General features: G+C 34.8%; 1 protein-coding gene across 3 annotated transcripts in view; it reads right to left on the minus strand.

Moving 5' to 3' along the window:
* SNTG1 (syntrophin gamma 1) overlaps nucleotides 1-21,680 on the minus strand; it is a 318,307-nt gene that overhangs the window by 58,011 nt on the left and 238,616 nt on the right. For all 3 annotated transcript variants that reach the window (XM_039703013.1, XM_039703012.1, XM_039703010.1), the window contains one exon: nucleotides 12,907-12,945. In XM_039703013.1, coding sequence (XP_039558947.1) covers nucleotides 12,907-12,945 — 39 coding nt within the window. The remainder of the gene's footprint in view (nucleotides 1-12,906; nucleotides 12,946-21,680) is intronic.

Genomic DNA, 21,680 nt, shown 5'->3' on the forward strand with positions numbered 1-21,680 from the left:
TATTTTTCATGCCTAAAATAAAAATGGGTCAAACAAAATTATTTCAAATAACCAAGCTGGAGGGCATGACCTCTCCCTTTTGATGAACAACCTATCTCATTAATCTTTTTCACCTCAGGGTAGACTACTGAAAGATGGTGAATGGAGAAAAAGATCAGAATATTACAAGTCACCAGACAGTGCCTTTCAGATTTTTGATGGTGCCACTGAGCAAACAACTGACATACTTATAGTTCTTAAGAACCAGCGCGAGTGAAACATTTACAGAAACATTTAATAACATTCCTAACTTGTCCAAGGAGTATCTTTCAATTAGATTTCAATGACTGGCTACAGATAACTTTCAGATTTTCTGTTTCTCTGAAAAAGACTGGCAAGCAGAACTTGGATAGGACTAGTGCAATTTAGGCTACGTGGCTGTCTCTGTGTGACCATTCTGCTCATGAAGCTGCCTTGCTCACATCCTGAGCCTACTGAACTCAGTCCAAAGGAGATGGTAACATGGAAGAACCCCAAATGACTGAGTACACAGATAATACAGATTATGGGGAATAGGTTGTTTGAAATGAGTCTTAGTAATAAATGTTTTGAGTTTGCATAACATCAGAATTACATTTCTATGGAATTAGGTGTTTACATTTCAAAGCGCTCACAAAGCCAGAATAAACCTGCAAATAATCAATGTATACTTAAAAGTTGTCTTTGAAGTCTCTGGTGTTGCTGTTTGCACAGCAAAATAAACATATCTGAGAGAAATCCTGTTTTAGGTATCAATGACTTCACAAGAACTGACAGAAATATTTTGTGAGAACAAAGCTTGAAAATTAATAATTCCCATATATATGTAATTATACAAAAACCTTTTTAGACTTAAAATATTTTATTTAATCAATTTTATTACTGAATGGAATCAACATCAATAGTCAATAGAATAAATCTATCCATGGGTACTTGTTTACATTTTTATTCTCAATAATTTAAATGGCAACTGATTAAAATAGCTATTAATGCTTGCAAAATTTCTTTGACTATTTCTACTAAAGGACAGTTATTTTAAGTCCTGTCTGATTATCAAAATAAAAAGACTTCTGCAAGTTGAAACTGTCCCTAAGACTTTCTTAGGGCTCTCAGAGAACACAATTACTGCTTAGAAACTCCCAGAATACTAAAAATAAATAAAACCTTCCTTCAAAAGTAGAAACATTTTAGACAAGCATTACAATGCCTCTCAGAAATCAAACAATTCTTTCAATTGTTTGCATTGTTCAATTGTTTTCTTCCAGTCACAATGTATGTAACTGGAAGAAAAAAAAGTCAACAAGAGTTGAAATTTTATTTTCAAAAGTGCAGAAAATAGAAACCTACAGATGAGAAATTTTGCTGCATCTGCACAATGTCTTTGGAGAATCAATGTTACAACTGCCAGTTGCTAACAGGGAAAAAAAAAAACCAAGCGGTGTTATAAAATTTTAATCAAATCAATAAAGAATACTCCCTAAGGTAATTTTGTATCTTATTAGCTACAGCAAATAATCTTTTGTCTAATGATTTCACAGTTTTCAAGACCATTAAGCAGTAGGTCTAATTAAGCTTAATTTCTAAATAGAAAGTGATAATAACTCTTCTTTATTTACAAAAAATGAACAATGCAGTAAAACTTCAGTTCAAATCATACAATGTAATATGAAAATGTAAATTAATCCATAAATTTAATGTATACAGATAACAGAAGTATTTATTTATTATTAGAAAATTCAGACAGCACTTATACACTATCTTCCTTTAACTCAAAATGTATTTCAAATATATCTATAACAGGAATGAAGACCACTTTTGAAAAAATAACAGTTGAACAGATAAAACCTGTTTTTAAACAAACTGGTACCAATGATCTTCCACTACAGGTAAATAGAGATAATGTTATGGATCACTGGTTTTCTCTTTCACCTGCCTTCAGAATTTGAACTTTCAGTCACAAAAGCCTGAAAAATAAGCTGTTTTTATAAAAACAAATAAATACTCTGCAGTTGATATCCAGAATAGATACTTTGACAGACAGTGAGATTTATTCATTATGTCCGTTTTGTAGCACTATAACAAAGAAATTATGTAGCAAAGCACCACTGACGCCTTTTATTGTTTTTTAAATTTCTCAATTACTTCTCTTGGTGAAAGATGTTATGAAATCCCCATTCTTAAAGATAGTCACAATCTGATGGGGGAAGGTCCAGAGCAATCTGATTTATGTACGCCATTCTCTGAGAAGGATTCTGACCAGATGACCTACAAAAACTCATCCAATATAAATTATTCTGTGAATCTTTGATCTCAAAGCCACCATATCTGTCTTGGAATCTGTCTTAAAGTGGTCTTGACTTATTGCTCTTAGAAAAACAGCTTCAGCATTGCTTCTATTATAGTTTAACATTATTTAATTTCTATATACAAACCATATGCAGTAGTTCACATTTCATAATCCATCTGTAGCTGCCTAGGATTTTCTAAACATCCCCACTTTTTATCTACCCTAATTTTCAGAGGGGCAGTGTATCAAGTTTCTCACTGGAGATTTCATCCTTAAAATATGCTCTGCAAAGGAATTTTTTAGTACAGATTGCTTGCAGGCAAAGTACCCTTGAGATTGAAGACATTGCTCACATGCAGCAATGAAAGATGTATCCTATCACCCCTTCTCAACTGCAAACGGGGGAGAAAATGTTATGATTTGTGAAGGACCCTGATATACTACAGAGATTGAAGAAGAAGGCCGAAAGGAAGTGAGAAGTCAGATTAGACAAGAATAAAGTTGCTAGTAAAGGACCAAAGTAATGATATATAACTTGCATTCTTACACATTCTTAAAGTAAATAAAATTCTTCTTGGATTATAAAGAATAGAAAAATGATGCTACTCCAGAATTACTTTAAACATCACTTTGCAAACAGTGGTATTAAAATACAAATGTGTTGAGAAAGAGAACCAGAATGCAGTCCCTTTCTGAAAGAGCAAGGCAAGGCAGAGGATAACTACTGCTAAAATATCCCCTTCAGAAGCTCAAAAAACTCCTAGGGGATGATTAGATGAAGAACATTATATTCAGTATGTTCTACATACTATTATTTTCATGCTTCTCTCCATATCCTATTTATTAACATGATGGAGTTTTGGTTCTGTTATAACAAAGGTGGTTTTAATTTTCCTGGTGTTTAGATTGAATCCAGGCTATCCTGAGGATTCTATAGCTGGTCATTTGCCAATAGCCTGTGGCAGGAAATTAATAGTAGTGTTCCTAACAGTTACTGAACTCACTTTAAGCACTTACTTTTTGACAGTGGAGCAATGCCTGTCAGTAGTTGTTTGTCTCTAGCATGTCAGCATTTCCATGAATTTCGCAGTTTCATTGGAAAAGCTCAGTCTTTAAAAAGTACCAAATGAGAGTCATTTTGCAGAGCTTTATTCCACTCATGATTTTTTTTTTATAATAAAGCATCCCATTTTCGTGTAAAATCGAGGGAAGCAACCCATAAAATTAAGATTGCATCCTGAATGAAGTCCAAGTTTCAGTGTAAGATGTTGAGGTTCTTTATCCAGAGTTTTACAGAGGGACAAGCAAGCTCCTTCACCCATAGAAAGATAACATAAAAATTCCTCCAACTGTGCCATCTGTCTGATTGAAGAAGAGATCCTGGCAAAATAGTTCAAGGCCCTGTGAAGTGCAGACAGTGACCTGCAGGAACATTATTTAACAATTGATGGATGTAAACTCACAATTAATACCTAGCCAGAAGTCACTCCTCTCACAAGAGACTATCTAATTCTTTCAAGCTTTTTTTTGCAGTCTCAGAGGTCTGGATGTTATTTGCGTAACAGGACCAGATCCTCTTCTTTCCCACTGTCTGTGTCTGGTTTTGAACAGCAGCCTACTTCAGCAGGAGGGCAAGAAGAGCAGGCTGCATTATTCCACCTCCTGCCATCAGGGCAGGCGCGTGGGAGCAATAGGTTGGAGTGATGAGTGACTATTGCTTCTACTAAGCAACTACTACAAACAGCAGGCTCTTAAACAAATAATGGGAAGCAGCAGGACTTCTGGATGTATATTTGCAGAAAGCAGCTAGAAACTGTACACTACTGTATCTTGATCCTGCTGGGCTTTGTGGGTACTCTTGAGTTGGCTCAGGTAACTGGTCACTCAGCACTTGCACACTAACAGAGCCATCAAGGCAGAGACCTGTTTTAGAGCAAGAAGCCCAGGCACAGAATTGCCTACCTATTTACACCTCCTCAGACCTTGAGACCTGCACATGCTACATAACTTGTTTGGATTTGGTTTTGTTTTTCCCAACCCAGCATTTCTGATTAATTCGAACAAGATAAAATGTTCCTTATTAAATAAAGAAATAATTTTATCAGTTGTCAGGTCCTGAGTATAGTTTTTTTCACCTGACACTGCCAAATCTCTATTTGCTGTGTCATAAAAAATGACAGACTTACTAAGTTTTGCTTCCAAAACCGCTAAGATTGCAAGTAAATATTTTCCAATATTCTAAACATATAACAGATATCGCTCGTTGAGCAGTGTCTCCTTACCAGGACATATAACTCTTTGGAAAGAAAAAAAATTATTGTAATATTGTATATTTCTAGGGGATGTTTCTGCATTTGCAATTAGCTACATATTTTACATTTTTACAGTTTTCCTTCACATATTTTCAATGGTTAATACTTCTCAGTGTTATTTTTTTTCCTTCTTCATTTGTAGGTAACCCATAAATTGTCAATTGCTTTGTACTGTTATATAAATCAACTATTTTATGAAATATTTATGAAATTCAGGTAGCAACTCTGTACCTGGTCCCATGGACTATTACTGTGATGAGAGAGAAAAGACCTGCAGCCAACAGAGTTCTGTTTAACCACTGTTTTCAGAAGTTCAAGAGAATAAATATTTTTCCAATCAGAAGCTATGATTTGAAGCACCAACCATCTGCACAGATGCAGAATAAGTAATGAGAAAAATAAAGTGTTTTTCATTTCTCCTCTTGAAGCAAACTGTAATTAAATATACTTTATTTATGCCTTTCTGAGTCCCATGTGCTCCTCCAATAGAAAATCTATAGTTAAAGTATATGCTTCATTGATTCCAATTAATTTCTTTAGATGATACAATTCCCCAAGGAATAATGTGTGTATAGGCTTACTGAACACCTTCCTTCTAGTATACTAAAATTAATGTTATTCCTGGGATTTTTTACACTCACTTGATGCAATAAAAGAGACATTACAGTAAAGCATTGCAACATTTTTATTTCTAGCCTCAGCCTCCAATGAAAATTACAATCTGACCAGACAGAAAAAATTCATATCTGTAAGCTACAGATATTAACAATTCCTTATTTAAGGTGAGGCTGGAGAAAAAAAAAATCACCTATACTAAATCTTTCTAAGTATAACTGGGGAAAAAAGGGAAAATAAAAGAAAGACCTATTTATTTTGTGGGTATCATAGAATATGCTGGGTTGGAAAGGACCCACCAGGATGATTCAGTCCAAATCCTAGCCCTGCACAGAACACACCTAAGAATAGCATCATGAGCCTGACAGCATTGTCCAAAAGCTTCTTGAACTCAGACAGGCTCAAGACGATGGCTCTGAATCCCACTTTTCCTTATTTACTCTCTCTGTTACCATTTTTCAGGAAATTCCACAGGACATATGCATCATTAAGACATATATTTACAATCAAGAATGCAGAAAGTTGCTTCATGTCCTGCTGCTTTGTTGGCCTGTTTGGATAGTATCCAGCCAAAAGATACATGGTGAAAAAGATGGAAGCATTCATTCTAGTAAAATAAAAGGCCCTTTCTTGGTTCAATGTTTGCTACATATTTTCAGTCTTAGACATCATAAATATCCATATACTGCAGAAAATCTGTCCTTTAAATTGCAGGCATCCCTTCCACTGTCCCATTACGAGTCTCAGACATCATAAATATCCATATACTGCAGAAAATCTGTCCTTTAAATCCCTTCCACTGTCCCATTACACTACATATCCCATTTCTTGGGTAAATGCCAATATATCAGATACAAATATGTTTAAAGTGGGATTTAGTCATGTCATGCATAAATAGAAGATGGGGTAAAATGATGCAATAAAAGCAATGCCTTTGATTGTTATTTAAACTCAGTGGTTTCTCACTGTCTGACCCCACCACAGATACAGAATTATGCTTCTGGGGAGAAGAAGTATTTTTTCAAGTCATATTCTTATGACAAAACAGGAAGCACTTATACCTTTGATGACATCTGCTATGGCATTCTGATTCAGAGCACTTTGGGATGCATTCAGAGAGGATCAAGTTTTATTACGATGTTAAGATCATCCTGTTGCAAAAGGTAGCAGCTAAAGGGAAAGCTCTTATTGTAACCTAAAAATTACAGTATTCATAAAGTCAGTCTGTCAGACCTGTGTCTTTCATACTCTAACCTAACCACCAACCTAACAGTTGAGGTATATGCCTTCTTTTGAACCTATGGCACTATACAGAAAGACACACAAGACCTGTGGTATCAGAATGAGCCTGAATTCACACCCAAGTGTGTAAATAGAAGGTGAAAGATCTGGTAAGAGTACCTCAGTCTCAGAAGGAGTAGATCAGGCTGTCCACAGTTAAATACATTTAGAGCATAGCTATCACTCAAAAATAGGCATAAATATATATATATTTTAATAGACATGTATTTATTTATTTATATTTATCTGCCTATTTTTTTGGAGCACCAATGTACAATAATTAGTAACTTCTTCCCAAACCCAAATGTAAGTAACAAATTTTTATCTACTTATCAATTTATAGTGTAACTGTGGGACATATCTGTTTATTTCACTCACTTTGAAAGGTCTACAATGGAGCAAGGCATTTAGAACTTCCCTCATTCACCTGTCCTATTTAACCTTCAGTGGAGATAGAGTACATTCACCCCTCTATTGACTAAAGTATGAGCACACAGCCAACACAGATTTGGTCATTGAATTTGGTCAGGAAGAACTGCCCTTACTGAAAGAAATTTTCAGGGAGAGATATTAAGATTGCAGATGGGGAAAAAAAAGCTAATACTTGTAATGCTAATGAGTTAGTACTAGAAAAAAATACAAGAAAATAAATGAGAAAAAAATGTAAATGAGGATGAAGTTCTACTTGAGGCAAAATTGAATTTGCTGGACATGCAGAAAGTATTTGATGCACAGCTTGAGACTTATATTTTGAGATTTAAATAAGAACTTGATCTAATCACTCTTTTGTATCATCTAAATTTCCAGCAGGTGTCCCAATTACTTTCATCCTCTCATGAGCTATAAGGTATGCAGCCCTAGGACAGAAGCATTGCTATCCAATAACTGCTTCAAGTGACTCACAACATGAATTTTATCTTGCTCATCAGGTAATCAACTAGCTTCAGGAAGCTGTCTGACCTTCCTCTCAAAAGTCAACATGATTTGCTTAGCCTAAAATATTTAAAATCTACCATGTATATTGCCCTTCTAAAATTTTTTATGCTCTGAAGTCCAGAAGCTATCCTAGACTACAATGTAAAAGGAAGAAAAATCTTTTATTGGCCAAAGGAAGCATAGTTTTTATAACAAAGACTGCCTCAGAAGCATCTAAAAGAATTGCAGAAACTGCTCAGGGAAAAATATTTCATGTCAAGCACAGAAACTTTTCAATACAGATAGATATATATAGATTGAAATATTCAGTTTATCTTACAGAAAGCTCAATTAAGTATCAATAAGCAATATAAGACTTTCAAGGGTATATGTTACGCAGCAATAATCCATGCTGAGTGCCATAGATGGCTGACAATGGCAGGGAATTAGCCCAACACAATTTACACCCTATTGTGCACTTCTGCTTAATTTAACAGCAAGAACTCCGCTTCCCCTGTGTGTTTCTATAATCATTTAACAATAGAAGCTTCATTCCAGAGATTTTCCTTCAAAATAAACTTGATCAAATCCTTACTGTGACAACAGATGTTGACAGAGCAGATGCATCATTGCATCTGAAAGTTCAGTAACTGTCAGTCAAGAGCTGCAGGATGGCTACTCTGAGGTACCACAGAACAGAATACTTGAAAATAATTAATTCAAAAGACAGGCAAAATTAGGAAGACAAAAAAAAAAAAAAAGAGAATACACTAAGGGGAGGAGAAAAAACTCATTGCTCTTAATGTACTTCTAGAACAGACTTTTCTTTTGAGGACATGTCATATTTCAGAACTCTCTGGTTAATCATTGCATTTTAAAAATACCAATACAATAGCAATGGAGCCCATTACTCTGCAATTAGTAAGAAAGAGAAAGAAAGGTATGTGTTCTATTTCACACAGGTGTTTATCAGTAGAATAGATGTTCTATCAGTCCTATCAATTCACTTGGAATGGAAATGCAATGGAATTCATCTTTTCAGGTGCAATAGAGATGCAAGACATCTCTATGTGTTGTATCTCTAAGCAAAGAACACTGGCTTGATTGACAGGCAAGACAGTCACCCTGACATCTGTGTGCACTCACCTTTATATAGTAAATATAAGTTAGGTTTTATTAAATAAAATCACTAAGTCAGACTTTTAGAAATTATTTTAAATTAGATTGCTCTTACTGTAGAACTTTAATAAAACTGGACAACAAACACCCTATTAAAGCAGGATATGAGGTGATACAACATAGCTGATCTGGTACAGATGAGTATGGCTGTTTATATTACTTTATATAAGAAGCAAAAGAAAATAGGCATAACCATGTATATTTTTGAATGCCATCAGATGTATCCTATCACGTCATTCTTGGCCATCAAGAATGTAAAATACTAACTGCAAAACAGGGGTCTTGACTGTGGAATCTGACACGCACAGTGATACCCCAGTTTCTGGCCTTAGTGTGGGACCAGTTCATTATGCCATGGTCTTGTTCTAAAACTGAGTTAAACACAGTTAAACTCTGTTTCTCATTCTCACATGATTCTCATTATTAACTGCCTACTTTGAACAGACCAGCTACCAATTTTTTTCCCATAAAGCAGGAACATTCTAGAGGGACACATTATTCTAAAAGCTAAAACTATTTAATGAAAATTTCCTATCTTCTGTAGATAAAAATATTTCAAAAAGTCTCATGCTACCTGTGGAAAGAAAATAAACAGTGCTCAAAAAAAATTATAGCAATCTTCCCCATTATACTTTTTTTGGTGAATTCAGCATATGAAAGGTGGAGTGTTATACCCTTTGTATTCATCCTAATAGAGATGAGACATACAACATAGGAAAAGAAAGTTTTAAATACACTCCTCTGCCATGATATTTTTATCCATTTCACCTGAAACCTTAGATTTGACTGTTGCCCATGTAGTAGAGAAGCAAGTGTCTATTTATTACATTTCTGAACATGCATGTGAAGTTTTGACTTTCCCAGCTGCAGCTGATGAACATTTTACTTACTTGTTCATGTAGGGACAGGAAGAGGTGAACTGCAGGCCAGATTAAGATTTATACCCAAACATTGAATTCCACTGTGTACCTAAGCCAGATATTGCCAATTCATCCTCTTGGCATGGCAACAAGTAAAAGCCAAATCCCAATGAATCCCAAATAGAAAATGAGAGTTATAATGTGTAGTAAAATCCCTAGTAGCTGGAGGCAACATTTGGTTTGTCACTCTGAAAAGGATCAGAAGGCTTTATAAGGACTGCCTAACGCTCATTTCTCTAGATGCTATCAAGTCAATTTTCAGCCAAGATCAGCACTTTTGCAAATTCATGGTGGACAGTGAAAAGATGGTTGGGAATTGAAAAGGAATGGGCAGTGCTTGTCCTCTTTACACCACGACAGTTTACTGACCTGTCATTTGGAAAGAGCTAGCAGGGAGTTGATGCTGCCTTTCAAAACTCACCGGCCTAATGATGGCTCTCGCAGGAGCTGACATTTGCTGTAATCAGTGTAACAGCTCAACAGAGGTCAGGAGCTCCAAGAAAAGGAAACATGCCCATGTTTCCTCTCCCATGCTGGCTGATCAACTAGAGAAGCCTCTGGCTGAAGCCTTGAAATATTCCAGTCTTTGTGCCTCTCTGCTATACAATTTTTTCTCTGAATTTATGGAAATTTTGTCAACAACATCATATTCCTGAGTGCATATTTGAAATATTCAATATACTTTGAGTCCAAATTTTTTTTCTCAACTACTTGCTATTATACTCTTAAATGTTACTATTTGCATCCAGTGCATACAGTTCCAATACAGAAAACACAACTAATTTTATATTTTTTACCATTTCAAGTGTTCTCTTCATCACTGTCAACTATTTCCCTCTTGTCCCACAATCTTCTTCGAATTTTTTGTCTGTGGTGTCCTCTTTCAGCATTTTTTGCATTATCTTTCCACCACTATTAAATTTACTACCATCATTCTGAGCACCTCCTATTGCTTCATACTGTTCAAATAATTACCACCTTCTTATCAATACCTATCACCTTTGATCTTTAAATTTTAATTAATATATCTTATCTTTCTAACGATTTTCCAAACAAGCCCACTTTCACAATTACTACATTAAAGGAAAGCTGCCACATTATATACAGTCAACAAGTCTTTTCTAATTACTTTTTCTTCTATCTTTTTAACTTGCTGCAATATTGAGATGTTTGGATAACACTACTGGAGTTGCAGCATCTTACACAGCTTTGCAGGTATTTCCTCATTGTAATGCTAATGGGTCTGTCTGCGCTCCTATTGTCTTCTCCATATCAAGAATATTTTTATGAAGGAATCCTAAGGATTGTTTCCTTGACTCTAGATTGACAAGTGTCTTCCCTTTTTACTAAACTAATTAAAATCCACATATGTACGTATAAAAATTCTACATGAAAATAACCTTCAATTGCCCTGCTAGTGCTCATTAAAAAAACCTGGAGTATTTGTTAAGTGAAATTACACACCTTTTAAAAAAAAAAAAAAGTATAACAGGATGAAGACAGCTTTCATGTTCATGATGTGCTTGCAGAAAGAAGTTAAAACTAGCTGTTCAACCACTTAGATAAAAATTTATTTCATTTTAAAACATCAAGATGACGAGACTATTTGAGATGGTATTTTAATTTTGAGGTAAATGATGTGTTGATATAACAAGTAAAGATTCCTGTTTCTTCTCTGCATACCATGTTAATATTTGCTACACATGAAGACAGAAATTAACCTTACATCTTTGTAGCCTTTCCTGACTCTACTCAAAGATGTTATTTATTTCATTTAAATTAGGTGAGTTTTAAATTCTTTTATGGTAAAAAACTATAACCCTCTCTAGACAAGGTAAGACAAAAAGGAAATCTGGTTTTGAATTCAATGTTCCCTAAAATTTCAGACATCCAGAGATAAGTAAACCTTTTTCTTCTCCAGTATTTAACAGGCAACAAGCCCTTCCCAGTCTCACTGCTAATCATATCAGCCTCTCTTTCCAGTCTGACCTTTTGACTGAGTTTCTTGAAGTGCTCCACAGTAATTCCTTTGGAGTATAATGATTGGTGCTGATGAGAGATGAATGTATTATAATTGCAGGCTGTGCTGACAGAGAGCATGGCCAAAAAGCTATTCAAGCCAGGAAAGATATTTTTGCTTTCCACAGGAGTTCTAATGAAGAATAAAATGCCTTGTTGACCCCATGTGACAAAGGTTCCAAAACAGCAGAGATCCCTAAATTATATGTTAGAGTGGTGGGACATTTTGACTGTTTTTTATATATTTTTTGTCTTTATTTTTTACAGTAATGAAAGCAAAGAGGTAAGTTCAGGGTGAATCATAACAGTGAAAATGGAACCAATTAACTGCTTTTTGTTCATCAGGCAGTATCTTCTTCCTTCTTTTGAGATAGAAGCATATCTTTGACTCTCTGCATTTGATGTTTTACAAATTATTACAAAAATTCCCAAATGCAAATGCTAACTTCATCTATTGTAGCTTCATTTATACTTACACATATAGTTGTTATTATTAATATTAGTAGTATTATATAATTTTCATTCATTTATTAAATTTGTGCACCTTCTCATGAAGAAAACAGAAAACAAAATAGTAGTATCTCCCTCCTTCGTGAGTTACACTCAGTGCAATTCCATGTAAATAAAGTTGGACCAGAGAATGGGAACTGGGAAATATGTTGGCTAACTAAAGATTTGGTGTAAGGGACGTGAAAGCACTTTTCTTCCTCAAATCTGTCCATTTGACGGTGAATTTACAGCTCAGTTCTATACATATTTTTCTCCTTGTAGGAGGAAGCAATTGTTTCCTTCTTATGAATCAGGTGGCTCTGTTTCCCCTTAACAAGTTTTTAACAAGTCTTTGTGTGGAAATTATCATTATATAATTAATAGTTGTCATATACAACATATACATACTTAACTGTACAGTGTACTGAGTTTTACCTTGGTAATTTTTATTCATATTTTGTTTAAATAGTAGTGTAGATATTAATTTTTTTATTCCTGCATTTGTCAATGGGAAAAAAAAAAAAGACCATACATTTTCAGAGTTTTGGAACATTGATTTATTCTGGCTAATTCTGTGAAGGACAATGATAAAATTCCCCTTTTATAGTACAACTGGTAAGTCACAAGCTGAAGAAAAGTATATATATCTGCATGAAATAGGTTAATTTGAAAAGATTAGGTATGTTCTTACTTTGATGAAACACTCCAAGTCCCTTTGAGTTGAGAAAATAAAAACACCAAGGTATTCTCTAAAGAAAATCAACTGAGAATTATTCAGGTAGAATAATGAACAGCTACCACACAATTAAAAATAGTTCAAGTGAGAATTAGAATTATGAATTTAAAAAACCCAAATGTTCTTTTTTCTTACCTGCTGGTTTACGGGAAAATTCCTGTTGATTTTTTTAATCTATAAAAATGAATAAAGAAATAGATTAATACTCGGGCACTAGAATGAAAAACAAAACAAAAAATCCCCAACTGGATTTTAGACACATATATTAGACTCTCCCTTCCAAATTATGCTTGCAAAAAATAAAATAAAATCTCCTGCAGTAAATGAACTGAAACTTTGGCACACTCATTTGAGCAACGGCATATTTCTGTGGTCAGTGTTGTTCATTCTGCTGTTTAGAATCCAGGAGAGGTGCATACAGACAAAATTATTTCTAAATTCTGAAACAATATGTAATTTTCTTTTTTTTTTTCTTATTAGAAGATATAAAATAAACTAGAAGATTTAACTCAAAATTATTTCAGAGCAACTTACTGCCAACCTCCAAAGTCATCAAACTCTTAGGAAGTTCCTTTCCTTAAGGAATGATGAAGCTTTGGGATGGAAGAGCTTTGGAAATATAATTTACTCTACCCTTGTATCCTAGGTGCAAAATCAAGTATGCAAAATCAGTTCTGATAATTGTTCAAGGTTTTCTTGAAACATTCAACAATGTCCCTAGTAAAAGTAAAGAGAAAATCAGGCTGAGACAACTAACTCATTACAAGCTTCTGCTTAGCCCTGCAGTTCATGGACCCCATCTGAACAAACATTGCCAGCTTTCTGACACAAGTGTCCAATACAAAGAGAATTATGTGTAGAACCTATCATTCCTACCATTACTAGAAGAAAAATGTTGCTTTTTAAGCATAAGCTCCAAAAGCTTTTGAAACCTAGTAAATCTAAAATGTGCATTCATCACAGATACCTAATACCTAGAATAAAAACATTTAAATTAAAGACATTGTCAACTAGGTCTCTGTATGGAATGTAACTGAATGAGCTGGAAAGCCTGAAACCACAATATAACATTAAACTGCTTCAACCAACCTGCAACATCTTTTTAGAAGAAAAGAAGAATCACCACCGAGTTTCCTCCAGTGTTTACAATATTGTCCCCAAACAACATGCAGAGATGTGTTGACAATGTGTTTTGCAGACTTCAGAACCAGCTTCAGTCACAAGCTCTTTGAATTCCTCATACAAATACTGAGCAGGTGTCACTGACATCCCACAATTTTGCTATCAAAGGATAATTCCCACTGTCAAGAACATGCTGCAACCAATTTCAGTTGGTTTTCAAATGTATCCTGCATCAAAAGTGCCAGAAGAACATTTCTACCCCTCCTTCATTCTTCAATGCTAATTGAAGGACATTCAAAGTACAAAGAAATAGTATAAAATTAATCCATACAGTATACCAACTATCTAACGTGATTTTTTTTTAAATAAAAAGCAGATAAAACCCGCTTTTTTTGATCTAAAAAATACTTGAAGACTTCCGGGATTTATTTTTAAATCAACCATTAATTACTCCAGCATGATAAATCCCTGTTTGTGTTAGTAGAAACTATTAAAGTCCTTGTCAAAACCATGTATTGTAATCTAAGGAGACTACCGCTAATAGCCCGAAAATTTTAACTTCTGAAAGTAGAATGTTAAGAAAAAATTTACCTTTCTAAACAAAATACTGAAAATGTTTACTTAGTGGCAAGTTACAGTTACATATTAATTAATTTTGGATTGTTTTTATTTACTTGAAACGCATAGATTGCATTTTTTTAACAGGTACAAGGTACATTAGTTGCATTGTGTACAGTCAATGTTCTTCTGAAATGTAAGTACATACTTGAAACATCATTTTCTCATTCAAAAATTTCCAGCTCATTTTCTAAAATACAATCTAATCACCTAGATTACAAGGTTGTTTTAACTGCTGTTATTTTGATTAATTAAAACAATTAAACTATGTTTCCAGTAATAAGGTGATTTCTTGAAATACATTATTTTAAATTCTTTTACAGAAACTTCAAAACTGCATTATAGTTGTTCAAGTCTACCTGAAACTAAAAACTGATAAGTATGATTAGTTTTAGGAACACCTAAATGTTTATCATTCATGTGCATAAATATTGAACATTACGGAATAAAAAAGTTCAACAATTAGGCAGCATACATATGCTCTTCCCCGCATTTTACAATGTATATTGAGTAAAATTTAATTTCCAGGCCTAAATTATTTGGTCCTTAAAACCTAAAAGTAAACATTTTCCAGAAAGGAGAAAAAAAAAATCTTCAGTTACTTTACTGGTTATCTAAAAGAGAAATGTTGTTACAGTCTTCCATAAGTTTAGTGAACTCACTGTAATACTATGTGTAATTAAGCACAATCATAGTACACAACACTGTGTAACTGATGCAATTAAATAAAATTTTATTTCACCAGTACAATACACTGCAAATATACATGAATGTAACATTTCTAAATAAAACACCAGCAGATAAATAAAGTAATAAAATAAAGTAAATAAAAGTAAATAAAATAAAATAACAGCAGACACTATATGAAAAAAACAGTCGCATTCTGAGAATATTATTTAGAAATATGTGTTTGTACAGAGCAATTAAAAATCAGGGATGGCACAAAAGGAGACAGAAGAAGAAGCTAGGGGAAAAAAATACCTCTTGTCTGAAGGCAAATACAATGTAGACTGATCTGAAGTTAGCAAAAACTACCTGCTTCTACTTCAAGCACAAAAAAAACAGGTGCTGAGGGATGATATTCTACTCTGATTCCATGAATACAAATTAGGAAAAAAAATATCTAAGAACATCACAGAGAAAGTAATTTGGGAATTGATGATCAATTCAAGGTGGAAGGAGGAAGAAGTCAGAAAAAAGGTCACTGAAGTATCTTGATTCTGACAAGGAAATTGATAAGTGGTCATAATACAACACTAATAGTGGTATCATAGAAAAACAGAATGGTTTAGATTGGAAGGAACATTAAAGATCATCTGGTTCCAACCCTCTACTGTGGTCAGGGACACCTTTCACTAGACCAGGTTGTTCAGAGCTCCCTCCAGAGCTCTGGCTTTGAAAACTTTCAGGGATGGGAAGAATATATTTTAGTGAAAGCTATCAAAGAAGATTGGTTCAAAATATAACTGATTGTTAATGGTACAAATACATTTTACTAGCTATGCTCCAAAAATTAATCTCACAGTATGTTTGGACATCATAGACATCAAGAGTACTGGGCAGGGAGATGATATGAAGTGGAACATAATGAAAAATGTCCCATGGCCAAATTCAGTCATTTTTGTGCACTAGATGTTGCAACCACAGATGGATATTTTCACAGTGAAGGCTGTGCCTGCTCTGCAGAGGAAACAAACAAGAACATGGAACACAGCACTTCTCAGCAGGTACACAAATGAGCAGACCTTGGCTTCAGGTGTGCACAACAATTGCAAATATTTGGGGCTCTTAAAATTTTATTTTCAAGTCTTCATGCCCTAGAAGCAGTAATGCAGAAGAATACTGTTCCATACTATTATCTTTTCCCATGAATTGTAGCCTATTATTGTTGCCTTCTGCTGAAATGCAGCTGATTAAGCTCATAAAAGCTGTGTTTTAAATTTTCACATTCAGTTAAAGCTGAACTGAATTGTTCACTCCTCTGAGAGATACCATTTCAGACCTTCTTGGGGCCAATAGCACAGCAATATTTATTTTCAGTTTCCATATGAGGATTTTAAAGTGTAATTTGAAAACTACTATTTATTATGGTTTTTTTTCCCCCTTTCTTACCTATTTGTATTAATGAAATTTGCTGTTCCAATTTAATCACAGGATCCCCATGAGATGATGAGGAAATGTATCTTTCAATAAGCACAAGCACTCTTAAAAGTAGTAAGATCAAGAGATTCCAGGTTTCTCCAACCCTTAAAAATTTAAATAGAAGAAATCAGGTGTGTGAAAACTCTATGTGTACCACACTTGCTTTGATCCTATTTCATGACAAAATATACTGTAAATTAGACTCAAAGTTCTAAAGGGATAATGGGAAAGATGATAGACAATTAAGACTCAGGTAATACATCTGGTCCTCTAGAAGAAAGAATAACAGAGTAGGTGTTGTTAGGACAGAGATCCTGACAGAGACCATTCCATTGGAGTTCCTGGGGAAACAGCCAAGGCAACATATGAAACAAGTGGGCACCAGTGCCTGCTCAGCCTTTTGCTGACTTAGGCAATAAATGAGATACTCCCCATGCTTTCACACATTATTTGATCTCTCATTTTCTTGCAGTCTGTAGATATCATATAATTTTGCAGGTCACAGTTATTTTCCAATTTAAAAGAACCTTTTAAAATTTTAATTTATGCTAGCCATTGATATGGATTTCCCCAAACAATTTAGACTCTGTAACCTTCTCTATCAATTGTTTACATTACACAACTGCTGACTCACATTCATTAATAGGTGATTAAAATAGAATAGCTTGAGAAGAATGTAAATTCATTACATACTTCTTCATCTCATGCATAGAGATGAAGACAAGTGACAATACAGTTTGTGCCATTGGGATGTTAAGTGATTCCAAAGAGGAAGCCAGATCATTAAGATTTGGAAGAAAACATGAGTCCATGCTGTGATAATGTTATGTTACTGAATAAGAAAGAGTACATACCAGTTCAAATTACTAGTTGGCTAGTGTTACTTTCTGTCCTTGCTAGGTTTTTATTTACTCAATGGGATAGGGAAATTGTGGTAAGACAGTGAAATTTTATTGTCCAAGAGTTTATGAGCATTAAAAGAATCAGAGAAGATTTGAAAGAATCACACAACAGCCCCCACAAAATACATCATATATTGGTGAATGCATTCAAATAATTGCCTATAGAACAAATATAGCAATTCTTGGCGCTGGTTTAACAAGCTGCAGTAGATTTTAAAATTCACACTAAAAATCCGTATAAGTTAAGTTATGCAAAATGATCAGTCAATATGATGAAATTTTATTGTCCAAGAGTTTATGAGCATTAAAAGAATCAGAGAAGATTTGAAAGAATCACACAACAGCCCCCACAAAATACATCATATATTGGTGAATGCATTCAAATAATTGCCTATAGAACAAATATAGCAATTCTTGGCGCTGGTTTAACAAGCTGCAGTAGATTTTAGAATTCACACTAAAAATCCGTATAAGTTATGCAAAATGATCAGTCAATATGTTCTGGAAAATATGGGAGCATACAAAGTATTTAATTCACATCTGCCTCTTGACCTACCAGTGATAGCATCATTCTCTGTCGTGTGTTGATCACATTTTGGTTCAAAGGATAAAAGTCTGGGATTACTTCCATCATTCCTAGAATTTTCATGTCCTAGTTGGATTTTTGTCAAGACTAGACACACTGGATTGCAAACACACTCAGCCTGAAGAGCTCAGCATAAACTTCTTTGAAGGAAGAAAGGGAAAATCTCCAGAAGGTACGAACAGTTACATAGAGGAGAGGCTTGATTCAACACTGAATAATGCATAAGCACAAGCATGACCTCTGCTTTCCAGTCTGTTCCTATAGATACCTGCAGGCTGAGTCATCCTCACTATGGTTCCTAGATGAGAACAAAAGTGAGAACCAAGATGATATGTTTCAGCTTATATAATCAATGTTATAAAATCTCTCTTGCAAGCCAAAACAAATTTAAAAAGCAATCAAATACTTGTAAAGTTTATAAACAATGAGGACACAGTAGACATTATTCAGGAAGTCCCTAATCAGCTGTCTGAAGAAGTCCTAAAGTAGCAGATGGCTGGAAAGACATAAGGAATTATAACTATTCTTCTGTTATCACCAGACACAGGACTAGATGGATCTTCATTCTGGTACAGTTTAACAGTTCTCATGAATCATCCTAATCCATATGGGAACTAGAATGTTTTATTTTAATCCTATATAGGAGTAGAGGAAGAGAGGCCTGAGATAATCTTGAGGTCACATCTGGAAAGCAGAACTCTACAAGATTCCTTTTAAAACCTACTGACTACCTTCATTAGCCAGCTGTACAAAATAAGCAGAGAGCTTCCATGCAGGTATTTGATAAATACTTTTGGGGACAACAAAATATAGCCAGTAAAAGCCAGGAATGCACGTCCAGAAACAGAAGCAGATGAATACAAATCATTCCTAAGAGAGGTTTTGAAACTTTTGAAGGAAAATATTTGTATATTGAGAGTTATTATTAATTTAGGACACATAAAAGTGCTATCAAAGCACAAATGGCCATCTGAAATGTGATCACAAACCTGCACATTATTAAACCTTTTTCCTTCTCACTCAAAGGGATTCAGTGATACACTGAACACTACAAGCACAGAAGTAATGGATGGATATCAGAAAGAAATACCAGATTTGTGCCTATTATACAAAAGCATAGTGGGAGCCCTAAGGACAAAAACACAAAACCTACTCTTCAAACATCTGTGATGTTCCAATAATAGCACTGAAATTAGTTTTACTCCAATTAAAATTTTCTTTTTTAGAAAGTGTTGTGCTTTTTTTTTTTTTCACTTGACAGATGAAAGGTGTCACTTAATCCTGCAATATTTAACAGCCATTCCTAAAACTGGATGTCACCTAAATGACAATATTTCTATTGTGCCTCTTTAAAGAAGATTCATGTGTTACAAACAGCTTTGTAACAGTGAATATCCATAAATAAAATACCAACAGGAACATGCATACAGCTGTTATGGTCCCATCTGAAAGTAAGAAACATGTCTCTCTGTACTGAAGGCATATTAGAAGGACTGTGAACACGAAGAATTGAAGTGATATGAAAAAAACCTGACCCAGAAGGAGACACTAGAATCATTGCTTCAGATAATGAATGCAACTGAATAATTGTGGCTTATATCATAATAGTAGTTGCTCGCTGGAGTATGATTACAGCAGTATCAATCACACTAAGAGTTAAAAAAGCTGGTGTTACTTATTACTACAGGGCAAGGAAGCCATGTCATTTTTCCAGCAGAAACCAGACTTAAACTGTTAAATTAAACTATTAAAAATTGATCTATATGTGTCTCCTGGTGTAAAATACCAGATTTCATTACCTCTTGATTTTTCAAGGCAATTAAATATTATAGATAAGCCCAACTTCAATTTTACTTTTCATTTACCATTTCATTACAACTTAACATTTAGACTATATAATATCCAGTATATAGTATTTACTTTCAGAATTTTTCACAGAATGACAGAGGAAAAACTTTAATAGTATCCACAGTTTATCTTATCCTAGTATTTCTGAATGCAGGTTGCAAGCACTGATATGAATTTGTTCATTTTATGATTACAGAAAAGAACAGCAACTGTTGCTGAAAAGCAACTCAATCGTTAAAGCTGTTTGTCGAACCCATTTGTAGAGTCCTGCCATGATGAGTCTTTTAATGCCTCAGAAGTCATTCTATTAGCAAATACACCTCTACTTAGCATTGGAAGTTCTCCTTATATCGAACCAGACCTCTTTCCACTTGCAGTTTAATCCCATTGCTTCTCATATAATCCATCACAGAACCAAAAAACAAACTGCTTGCCCTTTGTGCAATTTTTCTTAAATTGAAACATTTTTCTTTTCTTCAGGCAAAGCCAGGTCCATTTCACTCTGTATTTTCTTGCAAGTTCATGCTGTCGTCAAAGAAGCCAGAGCCTGTTTTGGTAGTGCATATGAGCACAGAATGACACACATTTTTCCTGAATGACCAGGAGAACTGACTGGCACATTACAAAAGCTCTGATCCCCTCAGCCTTCCTCCAAGTGTCTTGCAGCCACTTTTTATCTGCTTAGAGTAACACTGAAATCAGTCATGCCTGCATGAATGAGCAGTCTCAGGTAATTGTCATTTGACTAGATGGCTTTTGCAACATCCCTCAGATTTAACCTCCTGGTAGATGGAAGACTTCCCACAATATCAGGTCCAGACACTAGACCAAAGTTTTCATCACACACAGGAGTGAGTCACTCATGACCAACCAATACATCATTTCCTCATGGGACAAATGATCCTTAATCTCACAGCTTTTCCAGCCTGCCAGGCTTCCATTTTATTTTTAATTTACTCTGCCATTAGGCTTGAAACTTCAGCTCCTGTGGGCAGGATCTTAATGCATCACTGCCTGAGGAGGGATCATTTCCCTATGAAGAAAATCTGTAAGTTGAAATGTCTTGTTAGCTAAGTTTTCCTCAATCACAATAGGTGCTATTATAGATTTTTCCTGGCTTGTTAACAATCACCTTCTCCACATCCCCATTCCAGATTTCACCCTCTCTGTCAGCTTTCCTTTGCAATTTCTCTAACTACTTCTTAAGAGATTTCACCAGCACATACGTTACAGCTGAGACATCTTCCTCCCTCCTCAGCCTTCTTTGGGAAGGGAACTGCAAACCATAACTCCTACAAATTCAGTTTAAGATTTGGATTTAGGTATCTATACTTTTGGTTCCCACCTAAAGTTTCCAATTGAACTGTTAGGAAGTACTGGAAGAAAAATCCATCACAACCCAACTGACATTTTCATCTGAGGTTTGCTCTGTATATGATATGTTTGCTGAAGGTCATTACTCTCCTTTTATGCCCTCCCCCTAGAAGTCCTATCCACAGCTTTTGAGCACTTCATTACTGAGTCAAATGGCTCCTTTCCTTTTAGGTCCCTCTTTCCAACCTGGTCTTTTCATTCTGACTGGACTGAAATAGAATAAAGCATTCTGACGAAGACTGCAACTAAATGTATTTTGTTCCTCTGCCCTCAGTCTGTAGACAATCTAATGACTTTGCTCATGAAGAGTTAACAGT

The sequence above is a fragment of the Passer montanus genome, unplaced genomic scaffold (genome assembly GCF_014805655.1).
Source record: "Passer montanus isolate IOZ18808 unplaced genomic scaffold, ASM1480565v1 scaffold16, whole genome shotgun sequence".
Lineage (NCBI taxonomy): Eukaryota > Metazoa > Chordata > Aves > Passeriformes > Passeridae > Passer > Passer montanus.